Source organism: Symphalangus syndactylus, chromosome 8 (assembly GCF_028878055.3).
Source record: "Symphalangus syndactylus isolate Jambi chromosome 8, NHGRI_mSymSyn1-v2.1_pri, whole genome shotgun sequence".
In the NCBI taxonomy this organism is placed as follows: Eukaryota; Metazoa; Chordata; class Mammalia; order Primates; family Hylobatidae; genus Symphalangus; species Symphalangus syndactylus.
Genome location: NC_072430.2, coordinates 47,587,741 through 47,603,763, shown reverse-complemented (window position 1 = coordinate 47,603,763; position 16,023 = coordinate 47,587,741). Strand labels below are relative to the sequence as shown.

General features: G+C 40.0%; 1 protein-coding gene across 4 annotated transcripts in view; it reads left to right on the top strand.

Moving 5' to 3' along the window:
- Nucleotides 1-16,023, top strand: part of SLC39A9 (solute carrier family 39 member 9) — a 73,203-nt gene that overhangs the window by 19,025 nt on the left and 38,155 nt on the right. For all 4 annotated transcript variants that reach the window (XM_055289023.2, XM_055289018.2, XM_055289021.2 and 1 more), the window contains one exon: nt 14,538-14,646. In XM_055289023.2, the coding sequence (XP_055144998.2) occupies nt 14,538-14,646 (109 nt within the window). The remainder of the gene's footprint in view (nt 1-14,537; nt 14,647-16,023) is intronic.

Here is a 16,023-nt window from a genome sequence, read left to right as displayed (position 1 = left end):
ATACAGTGATAGGGCTAAAGGGCATGAATGTTCTTCAGAAGGTTCTCAATCTATATTACCAGTTTTTAAAAATGCATGTTTCCAACAAATGCAGATAACACTATATTCTCACAAACATTATTCATTTTAAAAACTGTACTAATTTCATAGAGGAAAAGGTATGTTTACTATTTTAGTCTGCTCAGTTCAGTTGAACTTCTTATGTATCAATGATATATTTATTGGCAATGCTTTTCCAGTTCTTTTTCGATGGATTTTTGTTTGTTTTGGCTTTGTAGTTACATCAAACAATCTTATGGGATTTATATCTAGTTCTTTTATGTTTAGAAAGGAATTTCATACAAAAAGAAAAATAAATTAATCTTACTTTACAAGATTGGAGGAAATGGCATTAATAAAGTACTTGCTTGTTATTACTGCCTTAGAAGGTGTTAAGTAACCTTGATGTCAAATGAGTTAGGAAATAGGAAGCTTATATGCCTCTGGCAATGTGGCAGAATTGTAGCTTTGTTCACTGGAACTTTTGTTATTCTTGCAGTGGAGGTGCTTAGAAGCTGTATTTTGCATGCTACTGATGATGTTGAAGACAAGTAATGACAACAGCTACTCTGCTAAGTGCACTTACATCCAGCTCCTACACAATAATACTAGTAGCAGTAGCCCTTTCTTACAGAGGAGGCCATGAAGCCCAGGAAGGTTAAAGACTTGTCCTGTTTCACACAGCTGCTACTTAGAGCCAGGAAGCTTTTGGGCATCTTGTTTGAGCTGTAAGGACTTGAAGAACCAAATTAGATCTGAGTTTTCTTTATTATCTGTTACTAACACTTAGCAGCAGATAATGTAGTGGCTAAATTGACATTAAGAAATATCACTTTCTTGAAGCAGGTTTGTTTGTAAGAATATGGGGAAAAACTTTGTTGCCTGAACAAGAGTTACTTCATAGCCTGTGATATTTTATCTCTTCAGTGCCTAGAACTTTGAAGGGATCAATCTTACGGTAAGAGATGTACCTTTGATTTTTTTTTTTTTTTTTTTTTAGGGAGCTGTAGTTGACGCTTTAACTACTAAGATGGGCATGGCACAGGGAAGATTGAGATAAAATATTTTCTGTATCAAAAGCTTTTAAAGGCTGGATGCAGTGGCTCATGCCTGTAGTCCCAACACTTTGGGAGGCCAAGGCTGGTGGATCACTTGAGGTCAGGAGTTCGAGACCTGCCTGGTCAACATGGTGAAACCCTGTCTCTACTAAAAATACAAAAATGAGCTGGGCATGGTGGCACATGCCTGTAATCCCAGCTACTCAGGAGGCTGAGGCAGGAGAACCGCTTGAACCTGGGAGGTGGAGGTTGCAGTAAGCCAGGTTCGCACCACTGCACTCCAGCCTGGGCCACAGAGTGAGATTCCATCTCCAAAAAAAAAAAAAAAAAGCTTTAAAAATTGTTTGCTTGTCTTTAGGTGAACCAATTTGTTGACTGTTTCTGTGAGCAGGGAAAGAAAGACCATTTAACTACCTTGGTGTCTGCCAAGAAATTAAACTGACTTCAAAGCTTGTGCTGATGGTTAATGGCACAGCAAGTTGTTGTGAGTGCAAGCTGTTGTTTTAATTAATATATCTGGCAGATCCTTTGGTTCAGTCAGACTGCAACTGTGAACTTCTAAAATGAGATAACATAAAACCAATGGCATTGCACAACAGTTCATGCCTCTCCTGAACAAATACTTCATTTCACTGACAGAAACTGTTGCTTTGGGAACTCTCTTTTCATCTTGAATGACACTTGGAATTTGTAGTTCTCCATTTAAATAAACCTTTTAGTGATTTACCATAAGCAAAAGAGAGAACCTGTCAGCATTTTGTTAACTTTAATATAAACACAACTTGCGACTGAATCCCAAGTTGTGTGAAAGAATACAGCCATACAAATTCATGAAGCCACAATTCTAGCCCTTAAAATAAATCAGATTGAGTCTAAAATGATCAGGTAAATAATTTTTTTTCAAATTAAAATAGAAATTGCAATTGGCAGTAATGCTTATTTTTTTGGACTGCTGGTTCTTTTCATCAAAAGTGTTGTTTCTGTAATATTGATTGCCATGAAAAGGCTCATAGACATTTATCAAGCTGATAAAAATTTTGTAGGACAATCTTTACTTTGCTTTGCTGAAGATTGAAACAAGGACTGAGGCTGGGCACAGTGGCCTGTAATCCCAGCACTTTGGGAGGCTGAGCTGGGAGGATCACTTGAGTCCAGGAATTTGAGACCAGCCTGAGCAACACAGGGAGACCCCATGTCTACAAAAAAAATTTAAAAATTAGCTGGGCATGGTGGTGCACACTAGTGGCTTTAGCTTCTCAGGAAGCTAGAGTGGGAGGATCACTTGAGCCCAGGAGTTTGAGGCTGCAGTGAGCTGTGATGGTGCCACTGCACTCCAGATTGGGTGACAGAGCTGTCTCAAAAGAAAAAAAAACAAAAAACAGGCTGGGTGCAGTGTCTCATGCCTATAATCCCAGCATTTTGGTAGGCCAAGGCAGGTGGATCACCTAAAGTCAGGAGTTCAAGACCAGCCTGTCTCTACTAAAAATGCAAAAAAATTAGCCAGATGTGGTGGCATGTACCTGTAATCTCAGCTACTCAGGGGGCTGAGGCAGGAGAATTGCTTGAACCTGGAGGTGGTAGCTGCAGTAAGCCGAGTTGTGCTTCTGCACTCCAGCCTGGGCCACAGAGCAAGACTTCGTCTCAAAAAAAAAAAGATAAATAAATAACTAACAAAACTCCTTTCCTAAGGAGTTTTGAGCCCCTTTGGAAAAACAGATGTCATAGAAGATGTTTGCACTCATAAGACGAATGATAGCATTGCCTCACATTGATTATGATGAAATTCTGTTATGGTTCTTAATTAAATGTATATATGAAATTCTGTTATGGCCTTTTATTGTATGTATTGTATTGTAGTTTTGAGATGGAGTCTCACTCTGTCACCAGGCTGGGGTGCAGTGGCACTATCTCGGCTCACTGCCACCTCTGTCTCCTGGGTTCAAGCGATTCTTCTGCCTCAGCCTCCTGAGTAGCCGGGACTACAGACAAACACCACCATGCCCAGCTCATTTTTATGTTTTTGGTAGAGATGGGGTTTCACCATGTTGGCTAGGATGATCTTGATCTCTTGACCTCTTGATCCGCCTGCCTCAACCTCCCATAGTGCTGGGATTACAGGCATGAGCCACCGCACCCGGCCTATAGCCCTTTATTAAATATATTTGCGGGCCAGGCGCAGTGGCTTACGCCTGTAATCCCAGCACTTTGGGAGGCTGAGGCGGGCAGATCACGAGGTCAGGAAATCGAGACCATCCTGGCTAACATGGTGAAACCCTGTCTCTACTAAAGATACAAAAAATAAGCCGGGTGTGGTGGCGGGCACCTGTAGTCCCAACTACACAGGAGGCTGAGGCAGGAGAATGGCGTGAACCCGGGAGGTGGAGCTTGCAGTGAGCCAAGATCGCGCCACTGCACTCTAGCCTGGGCAACAGAGCGAGACCCCTTCTCAAAAAAAAAAATTTTTTTTTTCAAAGAATCGATACAGGATTACCTCCTTTTAATTTTGATGTGTAAGGACACTAAAAATAAAAACAAAAACTGTTGTCACCATCATTTCTTAAAAGAAAGGATGTTTTAACCAAAATTAGGTAGGATATAATCTCAGAATAAAAAGTAGTTCTTTACATTGAAGAAATAAAGCTTTATGATGTGCTCCCTGTATTGTCCTTATTTTATTTTGTCATGGACCATTAGAAACTGTCAGTAGAGAAGAATTATAACTATTTATGATTTCGTTTTTTCTCTCAGTGTTGCTGAGGGATTTTGCTGATTCATACTATTTTGAAAGGTTGCATGTATATCATCTTTTCTGGAGATAAATTTTTTTATAATGCATTGTATGTATTATGCTATGCAGTGAGCATTGTCATGGAGTGCAGTGCCGAATCTAATCATCCCTGTAACCACTAACTAGCTTAGTCACGTGATCTTGGGCAAATCACTTCTCATCTTTGGCCTTCGATTTTCCATCTATATACTGAGAGAAAATCATTTTTTATATTTTCTCCCAGTTCTTTAATTTGAATTGATAACTTTGGTAGCAAATATCCCTATTTTTAAAACATGGGTCTAAAGATTAATAAAAACCTTTACTGTGGCTTTCTAAAAATTTGCACCAAACTCCTGTTTATATTTCATTATTTCATATTCTTTTTTTTTTTTAGTATCGTTCTGTCACCCAGGCTGGAGTGCAGTGGCACAGTCTCAGCTCACTGCAGCCTCCGCCTCCTGGGTTCAAGTGATTCTCCTCTCTCAGCCTCCTGAGTAGCTGGGACTACAGTTGTGCACCATCATACTCGGCTAATTTTTGTATTTTTAGTAGAGACAGGGTTTCGCCATGCTGGCCAGGCTGGTCTCGAACTCTTTTCCTACTTTTAAAACGTATCTCAATGTAGTTTTTCATGTGACCCCGGAGTAGAGTATTATGAAGCACTTGGTAAGTGCCTAGTGAATTGTGGGTTGATCCAGAATTGTGAACACCACTGGTTTCCCCATGATGTTATTGTCATAAAATTGTGGTGAATTATTTTTAAGAAATATCTGGGCCGGGCACGGTGGCTCACGCCTGTAATCCCAGCACTTTGGGAGGCCGAGGCGGGCGGATCACGAGGTCAGGAGATCGAGACCATCCTGGCTAACACGGTGAAACCCCGTCTCCACTAAAAATACAAAAAATTAGCCGGGCGAGGTGGCAGGCGCCTGTAGTCCCAGCTACGCGGGAGGCTGAGGCAGGAGAATGGCGTGAACCCCGGGGGGCGGAGCCTGCAATGAGCCGAGATCACGCCACTGCACTCCAGCCTGGGTGAAAGAGCGAGACTCTGTCTCAAAAAAAAAAAAAAAAAATCTGAATGGCAGATGAGATTGTTCAAGGAAAATTTTTGGAAGTGCCTTTTAGTATTCGATTAGATCTCTGACCTTGATTTCAGAGAACTGCCATGAAGAAAGAAGCCTTGTTAAAACTGAATATTCTAAAATGAATCCTTTCAGAAATCCTGGCTGAGTAAATTACTACCCAGTTAATTTTTTTATACATAGATAATTTGATAGAATGAAAGGTACAGATCTTAATATAGTTTGATGAATTTTAGCAAATGTTTACAAATGTAACTCACATCCCAATCAAGATTTAGAACATATCTATTATTCTAGAAAGTAACCTGATGCCACTTTCCAGTAAATCCCCACTGTGTGGCTACCCCCTCATCCCTGGTCACCAGAGGCAGTCACTGTTTTGATTTCAATCATTATAGATTAGTTTGGCCTGTTTTTAAACTTCATATACATTTATTCATACAGTACATACTCTTTTGTGTAAGGCTTCTTTCACTCAAACATCAGGAAAATGTTTATGAGATTTATTCATTTATGTGCTATATGTACCCGCAGTTTATTCCTTTTTATTACCAAGTGGTATTCCATTGTTTAAATATACCACAATTTGTTTATCCATTCTCCTGTCGATGGACATCTGATCCAGATTGTGGCTATTCTTGATGTAGCTTCTATGAATATTCTTGTACAAATTTTTTGTGGACATATGTTTTCATTTCTTTTGTGTAAATACTCAAAAGGGGAATGCTAGTTTAACTTTATAAGAGACTGCTAATTTTCCAAAGTGGTTGTACCATTTTATGCTGCCACCAGCAATGTATGAGTTTTCCAGTTGCTTTATATCTTGTAATTATTTAAAGTTGTCAGTCTTTTCAATTTTGGCCATTTTAATGGGTATGAAAAGGTATCTTGCGTAGTTTTGATTTACATTTTTCTGATGACTAAATGATGTTGAGCACCTTTTCATGGGCTTATTAGCCATTCATACATCTTTTGTGAAGTGTCTGTGCAGTGTTTTACCCATTTTTTAATTGGTTGTTTGTCTTTTATTATTGAGTTGTAGAAGTTCTTTCTACTTCAAATACAAATCCTTTGTCAGTGTCATGGAGTCTGTTCTGCCTCCCAAGCCAGTACCCCAACCACTGGAATACTCTCAGTTTACAAGTACCTAATAGCCATTCTGAATGTATAAGGGTTGACCTGGCTGTGTGCTGGGGATTAGGGGGGATTCTCCTCTTGCTATATGGCAAGTATTAGTTGGTGTTGACATTGCAGCTTTAGTTTCCCCTTTTTCAATAGATACATAGATCCCTTTCTTCCCCTCCAAACAAGGAGGGAGTAATGTTTCAACCAGCCTTTCAGCTAAAAAAACTATTTTCCCATGGAGACAATATTTACAAAAGCTAGTTAGGCTCCCAGCCTCTTAGTCAGAAGTTCAGTAATATATCAGAGATAATAGAGCTACTGTTTTTGCTAACTAACCTCTTTTTTATTATTATACTTTAAGTTATAGGGTACATGGGCACAACGTGCAGGTTTGTTACATATGTATACATGTGCCATGTTGGTTTGCTGCACCCATTAACTCGCCATTTACATTAGGTATTTCTCCTAATGCTATCCCTCCCCCAGCCCCTACCCCACGACAGGCCCTGGTGTGTGATGTTCCCCACCCTGTGTCCAAGTGTTCTCATTGTTCAGTTCCCACCTATGAGTGAGAACATGCGGTGTTTGGTTTTCTGTCCTTCCGATAGTTTGCTCAGAATGATGGTTTCCAGCTTCATCCATGTCCCTACAAAGGGCATGAACTCATCCTTTTTTATGGCTGCATAGTATTCCATGGTGTATATGTGCCACATTTTCTTAATCCAGTCTATCGTTGATGGACATTTGGGCTGGTTCCAAGTCTGCTATTGTGAATAGTGCCGCAATAAACATACGTGTGCATGTGTCTTTATAGTAGCATGATTTATAATCCTTTGGGTATATACCCAGTAATGGGATGGCTGGGTCAAATGGTATTTCTAGTTCTAGATCCTTGAGGAATCACCACACTGTCTTCTCACAATGGTTGAACTAGTTTACACTCCCACCAACAGTGTAAAAGCATTCCTATATCTCCAAATTCTCTCCAGCATCTGTTGTTTCCTGACTTTTTATTGATCACCATTCTAACTGGTGTGAGATGGTATCTCATTATGGTTTTGATTTGCATTTCTCTGATGACCAGTGATGATGAGCATTTTTTCATGTGTCTGTTGGCTACATAAATGCCTTCTTTTGAGAAGTGTCTGTTCACATCCTTTACCCACTTTTTGATGGGGTTGTTTCATTTTTTCTTGTAAATTTGTTTAAGTTCTTTGTAGACTGTGGATATTAGCCCTTTGTCAGATGAGTAGGTTGTGAAAATTTTCTCCCCTTCTGTAGGTTGCCTCTTCACTCTGATGGTAGTTTCTTTTGCCGTGCAGAAACTCTTTAGTTTAATTAGATCCCATTTGTCTATTTTGACTTTTGTTGCCATTGCTTTTGGTGTTTTAGTCATGAAGTCCTTGCCCATGCCTATGTTCTGAATGGTACTGCCTAGGTTTTCTTCTAGAGTTTCTATGGTTTTAGGTCTAACATTTAAGTCTTTAATCCATCTTGAATTAATTTTTGTATAAGGTGTAAGGAAGGGATCCAGTTTCAGCTTTCTACATATGGCTAGCCAGTTTTCCCAGCACCATTTATTAAATAGTGAATCCCCATTTCTTGTTTTTTGTCAGGCTTGTCAAAGATCAGATGGTTGTAGATGTGTGGTGTTATTTCTGAGACCTCTGTTCTGTTCTATTGGTCTATCTTTCTGTTTTGGTACCAATACCATGCTGTTTTGGTTACTGTAGCCTTGTAGTATAGTTTGAAATCAGGTAGCGTGATGCCTCCAGCTTTGTTCTTTTTGCTTAGGATTGTCTTGGCAATGCGGGCTGTTTTTTGGTTCCATATGAACTTTAAAGTAGTTTTATCCAATTCTGTGAAGAAAGTCATTGGTAGCTTGATGGGGATGGCAGTGAATCTGTAAATTACCTTGGGCAGTATGGCCATTTTCACCATATTGATTCTTCCTATCCATGAGCGTGGGATGTTCTTCCATTTGTTTGTGTTCTCTTTTATTTCATTGAGCAGTGGTTTGTAGTTCTCCTTGAAGAGGTCCTTCACATCTCTTGTAATTTGGATTCCTAGGTATTTTATTCTCTTTGTAGCAATTGTGAATGAAAGTTCACTCATGATTAGGCTCTCTGCTTGTTATTTGTGTATAGGAATGCTTGTGATTTTTGCACATTGATTTTGTATCCTGAGACTTTGCTGAAGTTGCTTATCAACTTAAGGAGATTTTGGGCTGAGATGATGGGTTTTCTAAATATACAATCATGTCATCTGCACAGAGGACAATTTGACTTCTTCTTTTCCTAATTGAATACTCTTTATTTCTTTCTCTTGCCTGATGGTCCTGGCCAGAACTTCCAACACTATGTTGAATGGGAGTGGTGAGAGAGGGCATCCCTGTCTTGTGCCAGTTTTCAAAGGGAATGCTTCCAGTTTTTGCCCATTCAGTGTGATATTGGCTGTGGGTTTGTCATAAATAGCTCTTATTATTTTGAGATACGTCCCATCAGTACCTAATTTATTGAGAGTTTTTAGCATGAAGGGCTGTTGAATTTTGTCAAAGGCCTTTTCTGCATCTATTGAGATAATCATGTGGTTTTTGTCTTTGGTTCTGTTTATGTGATGGATTGTGTTTATTGATTTGCGTATGTTGAACCAGCCTTGCATCTCAGGGATGAAGCCAACTTGATCTTGGTGGATAAACTTTTTGATGTGCTGCTGCATTCGGTTTGCCAGTATTTTACTGAAGATTTTTCCATCGATGTTCATCAGGGATATTGGTCTAAAATTCTCTTTTTTGTTGTTGTTGTGTCTCTGCCAGGCTTTGGTATCAGGATGATGCTGGCCTCATAAAATGAGTTAGAGAGGATTCCCTCTTTTTCTATTGATTGGAATAGGGTTTCAGAAGGAATGGTACCAGCTCCTCTTTGTAGCTCTGGTAGAATTCAGCTGTGAATCTGTACCTCTGGTAGAATTCGGCTGTGAATCTGTCTGGTCCTGGACGTTTTTTGGTTGGTAGGCTATTAATTATTGCCTCAATTTCAGAGCCTGTTATTTGTCTATTCAGGGATTCAACTTCTTTCCTGGTTTAGTCTTGGGAGGGTGTATGTGTCCAGGAATTTATCCATGTCTTCTAGATTTTCTAGTTTACTTGCGTAGAGGTGTTTATAGTATTCTCTGATGGTAGTTTGTATTTCTGTGGAATCAGTGGTGATATCCCCTTTATCATTTTTTATTGTGTCTATTTGATTCATCTCTCTTTTCTTGTTTATTAGTCTTGCTAGCAGTCTATTGATTTTGTTGATCTTTTCAAAAAACCAGCTCCTGGATTCATTGATTTTTTTTGAAGGGTTTTTTGCATCTCTATGACCTTCAGTTCTGCTCTGATCTTAGTTACTTCTTGCCTTCTGCTAGCTTTTGAATGTGTTTGCTCTTGCTTCTCTAGTTCTTTTGTGATGTTAGGGTGTCGATTTTAGATCTTTCCTGCTTTCTCTTGTGGGCATTTAGTGCTATAAATTTCCCTCTACACACTGCTTTAAATGTGTCCCAGAGATTCTGGTACATTGTGTCTTTGTTCTCATTTGTTTCAAAGAACATCTTTACTTCTGCCTTCATTTCGTTGTTTACCCAGTAGTCATTCAGGAGCAGGTTGTTCAGTTTCCATGTAGTTGTGCAGTTTTGAGTGAGTTTCTTAATCCTGAGTTCTAGTTTGATTGCACTGTGATCTAAGAGACAGTTTGTTGTGATTTCTGTTCTTTTACATTTGCTGAGGAGTGCTTTACTTCCAACTGTGTGGTCAATTTTGGGATAAGTGTGATGTGGTGCTGAGAACAATGTATATTCTGTTGATTTGGGGTGGAGAGTTCTGTAGATGTCTATTAGGTTGGCTTTGTGCAGAGTTGAGTTCAAGTCCTGGATATCCTTGTTAACCTTCTGTCTTGTTGATCTGTCTAATGTTGACAGTGGGGTGTTAAAACCTCCCATTATTATTGTGTGGAAGTCTCAGTCTCTTTGTAGTTCTCTAAGGACTTGCTTTATGAATCTGGGTGCTCCCGTATTGGGTGCATGTATGTTTAAGATAGTTAGCTCTTCTTGTTGAATTGATCCCTTTACCATTATGTAATGGCCTTGTCTCTTTTGATGTTTGTTGGTTTAAAGTCTGTTTTATCAGAGACTAGGATTGCAACCCCTGCTTTTTTTTTGCTTTCCATTTGCTTGGTAGATCTTCCTCCATCCCTTTATTTTGAGCCTATGTGTGTCTCTGCATGAGAGATGGGTCTCCTGAATACAGCACAATGATGGGTCTTAACTCTTTATCCAATTTGCCAGTCTGTGTCTTTTAATTGGGGCATTTAGCCCATTTACATTTAAGATTAATATTGTTATGTGTGGATTTGATCCTGTCATTATGATGTTAGCTGATTGTTTTGCCTGTTAGTTGATGCAGTTTCTTCCTAGCATCAGTGGTCTTTACAATTTGTTATGTTTCTGCAGTGGCTGGGACCGGTTGTTCCTTTCCATGTTTAGTGCTTCCTTCAGGAGCTCTTGTAAGGCAAGCCTGGTGGTGACAAAATCTCTCAGCATTTGCTTTTCTGTAAAGGATTTTATTTCTCCTTCACTTATGAAGCTTAGTTTGGCTGGATATTAAATTCTGGGTTGAAAATTCTTTTCTTTGAGAATGTTGAATATTGGCCCCCACTCTCTTCTGGCTTGTAGAGTTTCTGCTGAGAGATATGCTGTTAGTCTGATGGGCTTCCTTTTGTGGGTAACCTGACCTTTCTTTCCGGCTGCCCTTAACATTTTTTCTTTCATTTCAACCTTGGTGAATCTGACAATTATGTTTCTTGGGGTTGCTCTTCTCGAGGAGTATCTTTGTGGTATTCTCTGTATTTCCTGAATTTGAATGTTGGCCTGCCTTGCTAGGTTGGGGAAGTTCTCCTAGATAATATCCTGAAAAGTGTCTTCCAGCTTGGTTCCATTCTCCCCATCACTTTCAGGTACACCAATCAAACATAGATTTGGTCTTTTCACATAGTCCCATATTTCTTGGAGGCTTTGTTCGTTTCTTTTTACTCTTTTTTCTCTAAACTTCTCTTCTCGCTTCATTTCATTCATTTGATCTTCAATCACTGATACTTTCTTCCACTTGATTGAATCAGCTACTGAAGCTTGTGCATGTGTCACGTAGTTCTCATGCCATGGTTTTCAGCTCCATCAGGTCATTTAAGGTCTTCTCTGCGTTGTTTATTCTTGTTAGCCACGCATCTAATCTTTTTTCAAGGTTTTAAGCTTCCTTGTGGTGGATTCGAACATCCTCCTTTAGCTCAGAGAAGTTTGTTATTACTGACCTTCTGAAGCCTACTTCTGTCAACTTGTCAAAGTTATTTCCATCCAGCCTTGTTCCATTGCTGGCAAGGAGCTGCAATCCTTTGGAGGAGAAGAGGTACTCTGGTTTTAGAATTTTCAGTTTTTCTGCTCTGGTTTCTCCCCATATTTATGGTTTTATCTACCTTTGGTCTTTGATGATGGTCACCTACAGATGAGGTTTTGGTGTGGATGTCCTTTTTTGTTAATGTTGATGCTATTCCTTTCTGTTTGTTAACAGTTTTCCTTCTAACAGTCAGGTCCCTCAGCTGCAGGTCTGTTGGAGTTTGCTGGAGGTCCATTCCAGACCCTATTTGCCTGGGTATCGCCAGCAGAGGCTGCAGAACAGCAAATATTGCTGCCTGATCCTTCCTCTGGAAGCTTCATCTCAGAGGGGCACCTGGCTGTATGAGTTGTCAGTCAGCACCTACTGGGAGGTATCTCCCAGTTAGGCTACACAGGAGTCAGAGACCCACTTGAGGAGGCAGTCTGTCCATTCTCAGAGCTCAGACACCATGCTTGGAAAACCACTGCTCTCTTCAGAGCTGTCAGACAGGAACGTTTAAGACTGCAGAAGTTTCTGCTGCCTTTTGTTCAGCTATGCCCCTGCCAGAGGTGGAGTCTACGGAGGCAGGCAGGCCTCCTTGAGCTGCGGTGGGCAGCTTCCTGGCCATTTTGTTTGAGCTTCCTGGCCATTTTGTTTACCTACTCCAGCCTCAGCAATGGTAGACGCCCCTCCCCCAGTCAGGCTGCCTCCTTGAAGTTGGATCTTGGACTGCTGCGCTAGCAGTGAATAAGGCTCCGTGGGTGTGGGACTTGCTAAGCCAGGAGTGGGATATGGGATATAATCTCCTGGTGTGCCGTTTGTTAAGACTGTTGGAAAAGCGCAGTATTTGGGTGGCAATGTCCCGATTTTCCAGGTAGTCTGTCATAGCCTCCCTTGGCTAGGAAAGGGAAATCCCCTGACCCCTTGTGCTTCCCGGGTGAGGTGATGCCCCTCCCTGCTTCAGCTCACCCTCCCTGGGCTGCACCCACTGTCCAACCCATCCCAGTGAGATGAACCAGGTACCTCAGTTGGAAATGCAGAAATCACCCGTCTTCTGCGTCGATCACGCTGGGAGCTGCAGACCGGAGTTGTTCCTGTTTGGCCATCTCGGAATGGACCGCTTGCTTACTAACTAACCTCTTAAAAGAAACAAACAGATGAAGTGCATGATGTACCATTAAATTATTGAAACTTTTTCATAAACAACATACATAATTATTCCCTTGTGGTTTTGTTTATTTTCAAAAATGGGGTCTCTTTATGTTGCTCAGGCTTGAGTATAATTCAGCGACATCATAGCTCACTACAGCCTCAGCCTCCCCATATCTGGGACAACAGGTGCGTACTACCATGCCCGGTTTTTTTATTATTTTTTATTTTTTTTAAAGACAGCTCTTACTATGTTGCCCAGGTGGGAGTGCAGTGATTATAGCAGATGTGATTATAGCACACTATAGCCTTGAACTCCTGGGTTTAAATGATCCTGTGCTTCCACCACCCGAGCAGCTGAGACTACAGGTGCATACCACCGTGCCTGGCTCTCCTTGCAGGTTTTTTTGTTTTGTTTTGAGATGGAGTCTTGCTCTGTCACCCAAGCTGGAGTGCAGTGGCACAATCTCTGCTTACTGCGACCTTCACCTGCCGGGTTCAAGTGATTCTCCTGTCTCAGACTCCCAAGTAGCTGGGATTACAGGCACATGCCACCATGCCCAGCTAATTTTTGTATTTTTGTAGAGACGGGGTTTCACCATGTTGGCCGGGCTGGTCTGGAACTCCTGACCTCAGGTGATCCACCCACCTAGTTGTAGTTTTTAAGATAATTTTTCATACTTCTAAGATCCCAGTAAGTTATATTAGGGTATACTGCTGCTTCAAGAAACTTTGAAACCTAATCTTTTTGTATGGCAAGAGGGAGTCCCTCAAACTTGGGTAAAAAGAAGACAATTAGGATTAAGTTGGATTAAAACCACAGAAGACTTTTAGCATTAATGTCTAAATACATTTTTTTCATCGTATGAGTAATACATGTTTATTGTAGGTAAATTATAAATGTTTTATAAGTTATATATTTATTGCGAATTATTTATAAATTTTAAGTAAAAAATTGTTAATGTTTAATATAACTTGTTCTACTTATATATAAATATTTTTTATAAATATGAGATTATCAATACATATTGATTGCTATCAGCTTTCTCCTCATAGCAGCATATCGTGACTTCCTATATCCATTAACATATTTATTTCTTAATTTTTAATGGCTGAGTGGTGTGGTACTCTGATGAAATTTATAGTTTATTTAGCCAGTCTCCTTTATTGGACATTTATTTTCAGGTTTGCATTAGTAATAAGCACAGTGGTCATTTTTGCACAATTCTTTCTTAGGATGAATTTCTAGAAGTAAATTTCTGTATCAAAGAGTTCACATTTTTGAGGCTTTAAATCTAAATGCCAAATTGTGGTCTCCAGAGGTTGTAGCAATTCACATTCCTTCCAGTATTAAAGTGTACTCATTCTCCCTATCATGGATAGTAGACATTTTCCCAAATCATTGTTAATCTGGTCATTTAAAAAATTTCATCTCAGTCGGGCACAGTGGCTCACGCTTGTAATCTCAGCACTCTGGGAGACCGAAGCAGGCGGATCACCTGAGGTCAGGAATTGGAGACCAGCCTGGGCAACATGGTGAAACCCCATCTCTTACTGAAAATACAAAAATTAGCCAGATGTGGTGGTGCATGCCTGTAATCCCAGCTACCCGGGAGGCTGAGGCAGGATAATCGCTGGAACCTGGGAGGTGAAGGCTGTAGTGAGCCGAGACCGTGCCACTGCCTCAAGCCTGGGCGACAGAGCAAGACTCTGTCTCCAAAAAAAAAAAAAATTCATCTCTTTGTTTTAATTGGCATTACTCATGAAATTGATCATTTTTCATCTTCACTGTCTATTGTAGATGTTGGTCTCACAAATGAGCAGCTCACAGTCTTGATTACAGATACTTCAGAAACTTTTTCCCATTCATTAATCAAAGTTTGCAATGATTTCTTTTGTTTTCTCCCCAGGAACGACTGAAGCTGGTGACTGTTTTGGGTGCTGGCCTTCTCTGTGGAACTGCTCTGGCGGTCATCGTGCCTGAAGGAGTACATGCCCTTTATGAAGATATTCTTGAGGGTGAGAAAGGGAAGAGCCTTATTTGAGATATGTTATTTTCTTGGAGGGTTAGCAGGATGAAGCTTAGTGGTATGTTTTCTGAGCACAGTTCATGTTTACCATAGAGTCCTACCCTGAGAAGAATTGCTGAGAGATATCTTGATATCTTTGATATTGACACATCCTTAGCAGTTTGTGAACTGAATGTCCCAATTCATGAATACCACTTAATGTTTATTTGCCATAGTGCATGAATATGAGTTATTTTAAGTTATGACAGTTCTTTTTTAATGCTTACTCAAACACTTCCCAAATCCCACATGATAGTGGCTGCATTTTTTGTTTAAAAATATATAGATATAAATATTTAAATTTAAGGACCCTTTACAGTAAACTTTATAGATAATTGGTGAGGACCCATGCAGTAAAGGATAACTGAAAAAATTAAAGAGGCCTTTCCTGACCCTAATAGCAACAAGCAGAGGGAACAGTATAGCTGTGTGAGAGTAAATGCTTGGTGGTCAGCTTGGTTTACTCACCAGCAAAGTAATTTGGTCCTTCACACAGCTGAAAAGCATACTTGATTCACATTTGTGACTTAGCAAAATCCGATTACTACGTGTCATGAAACTTCACAGTTACCTGTGGAGGATTGACACCACAGCTGTTAAATCCATGAGCTGAATCCTCAAGTACCAAGTCTACCGGATGTTAAGAATAGTATAAAGAGGTAGGCACTTCCCAATTTCTTACTAGATACAATATAATAAATACTTTTTCAGATCTTGGTAGAGGAAAAGAACTGTGTCCTCTATCCAGAATGATGATGCTCTTAGGCCTGGGGTTTGATAGACAAAGAGTTTTGGCAGATATAAATGAGGATTGCAGAAGTGTTGCAAGATAGGACAGGGGCTGAGGAGTGGTCAGCTGTATTGGGGAACAATAATAAATCAGGAGCCTTAAAGCAGTGGTCTCTACTTTTTTTATGGTCACACATCCTACAGAGGGAGGGAGGAATGATTTACATGCACTATTGCACTGATTTAATGTGTACATTATAAAGTACACTCCTAAAATAGGAACATTTTTGAGGCCTGAGATTTAAATATACATAGAACAGTATTTTCTTCCATATTCTAGTGGGTCATCTTGAATTTTTCTGGGATGTGATTCCACTATAGAAATCACTATCCTAACATTTGTCCTTTTATGGGTGGCAGTTGTTTTCTAAAGTTATCTGGATAATGAAAATTCCTTGAGGAAGAGGTACATTTTAAAAGTATAATTTCCTGACCTCTAGCCTAGATTCCTTAATCTCCAGGAAGGATCCCGGGAATATCTATTTTTAACAAGTTGTCTGCGATTCTTATGAAACAAGTTTCAGAAACACTGGAGTAG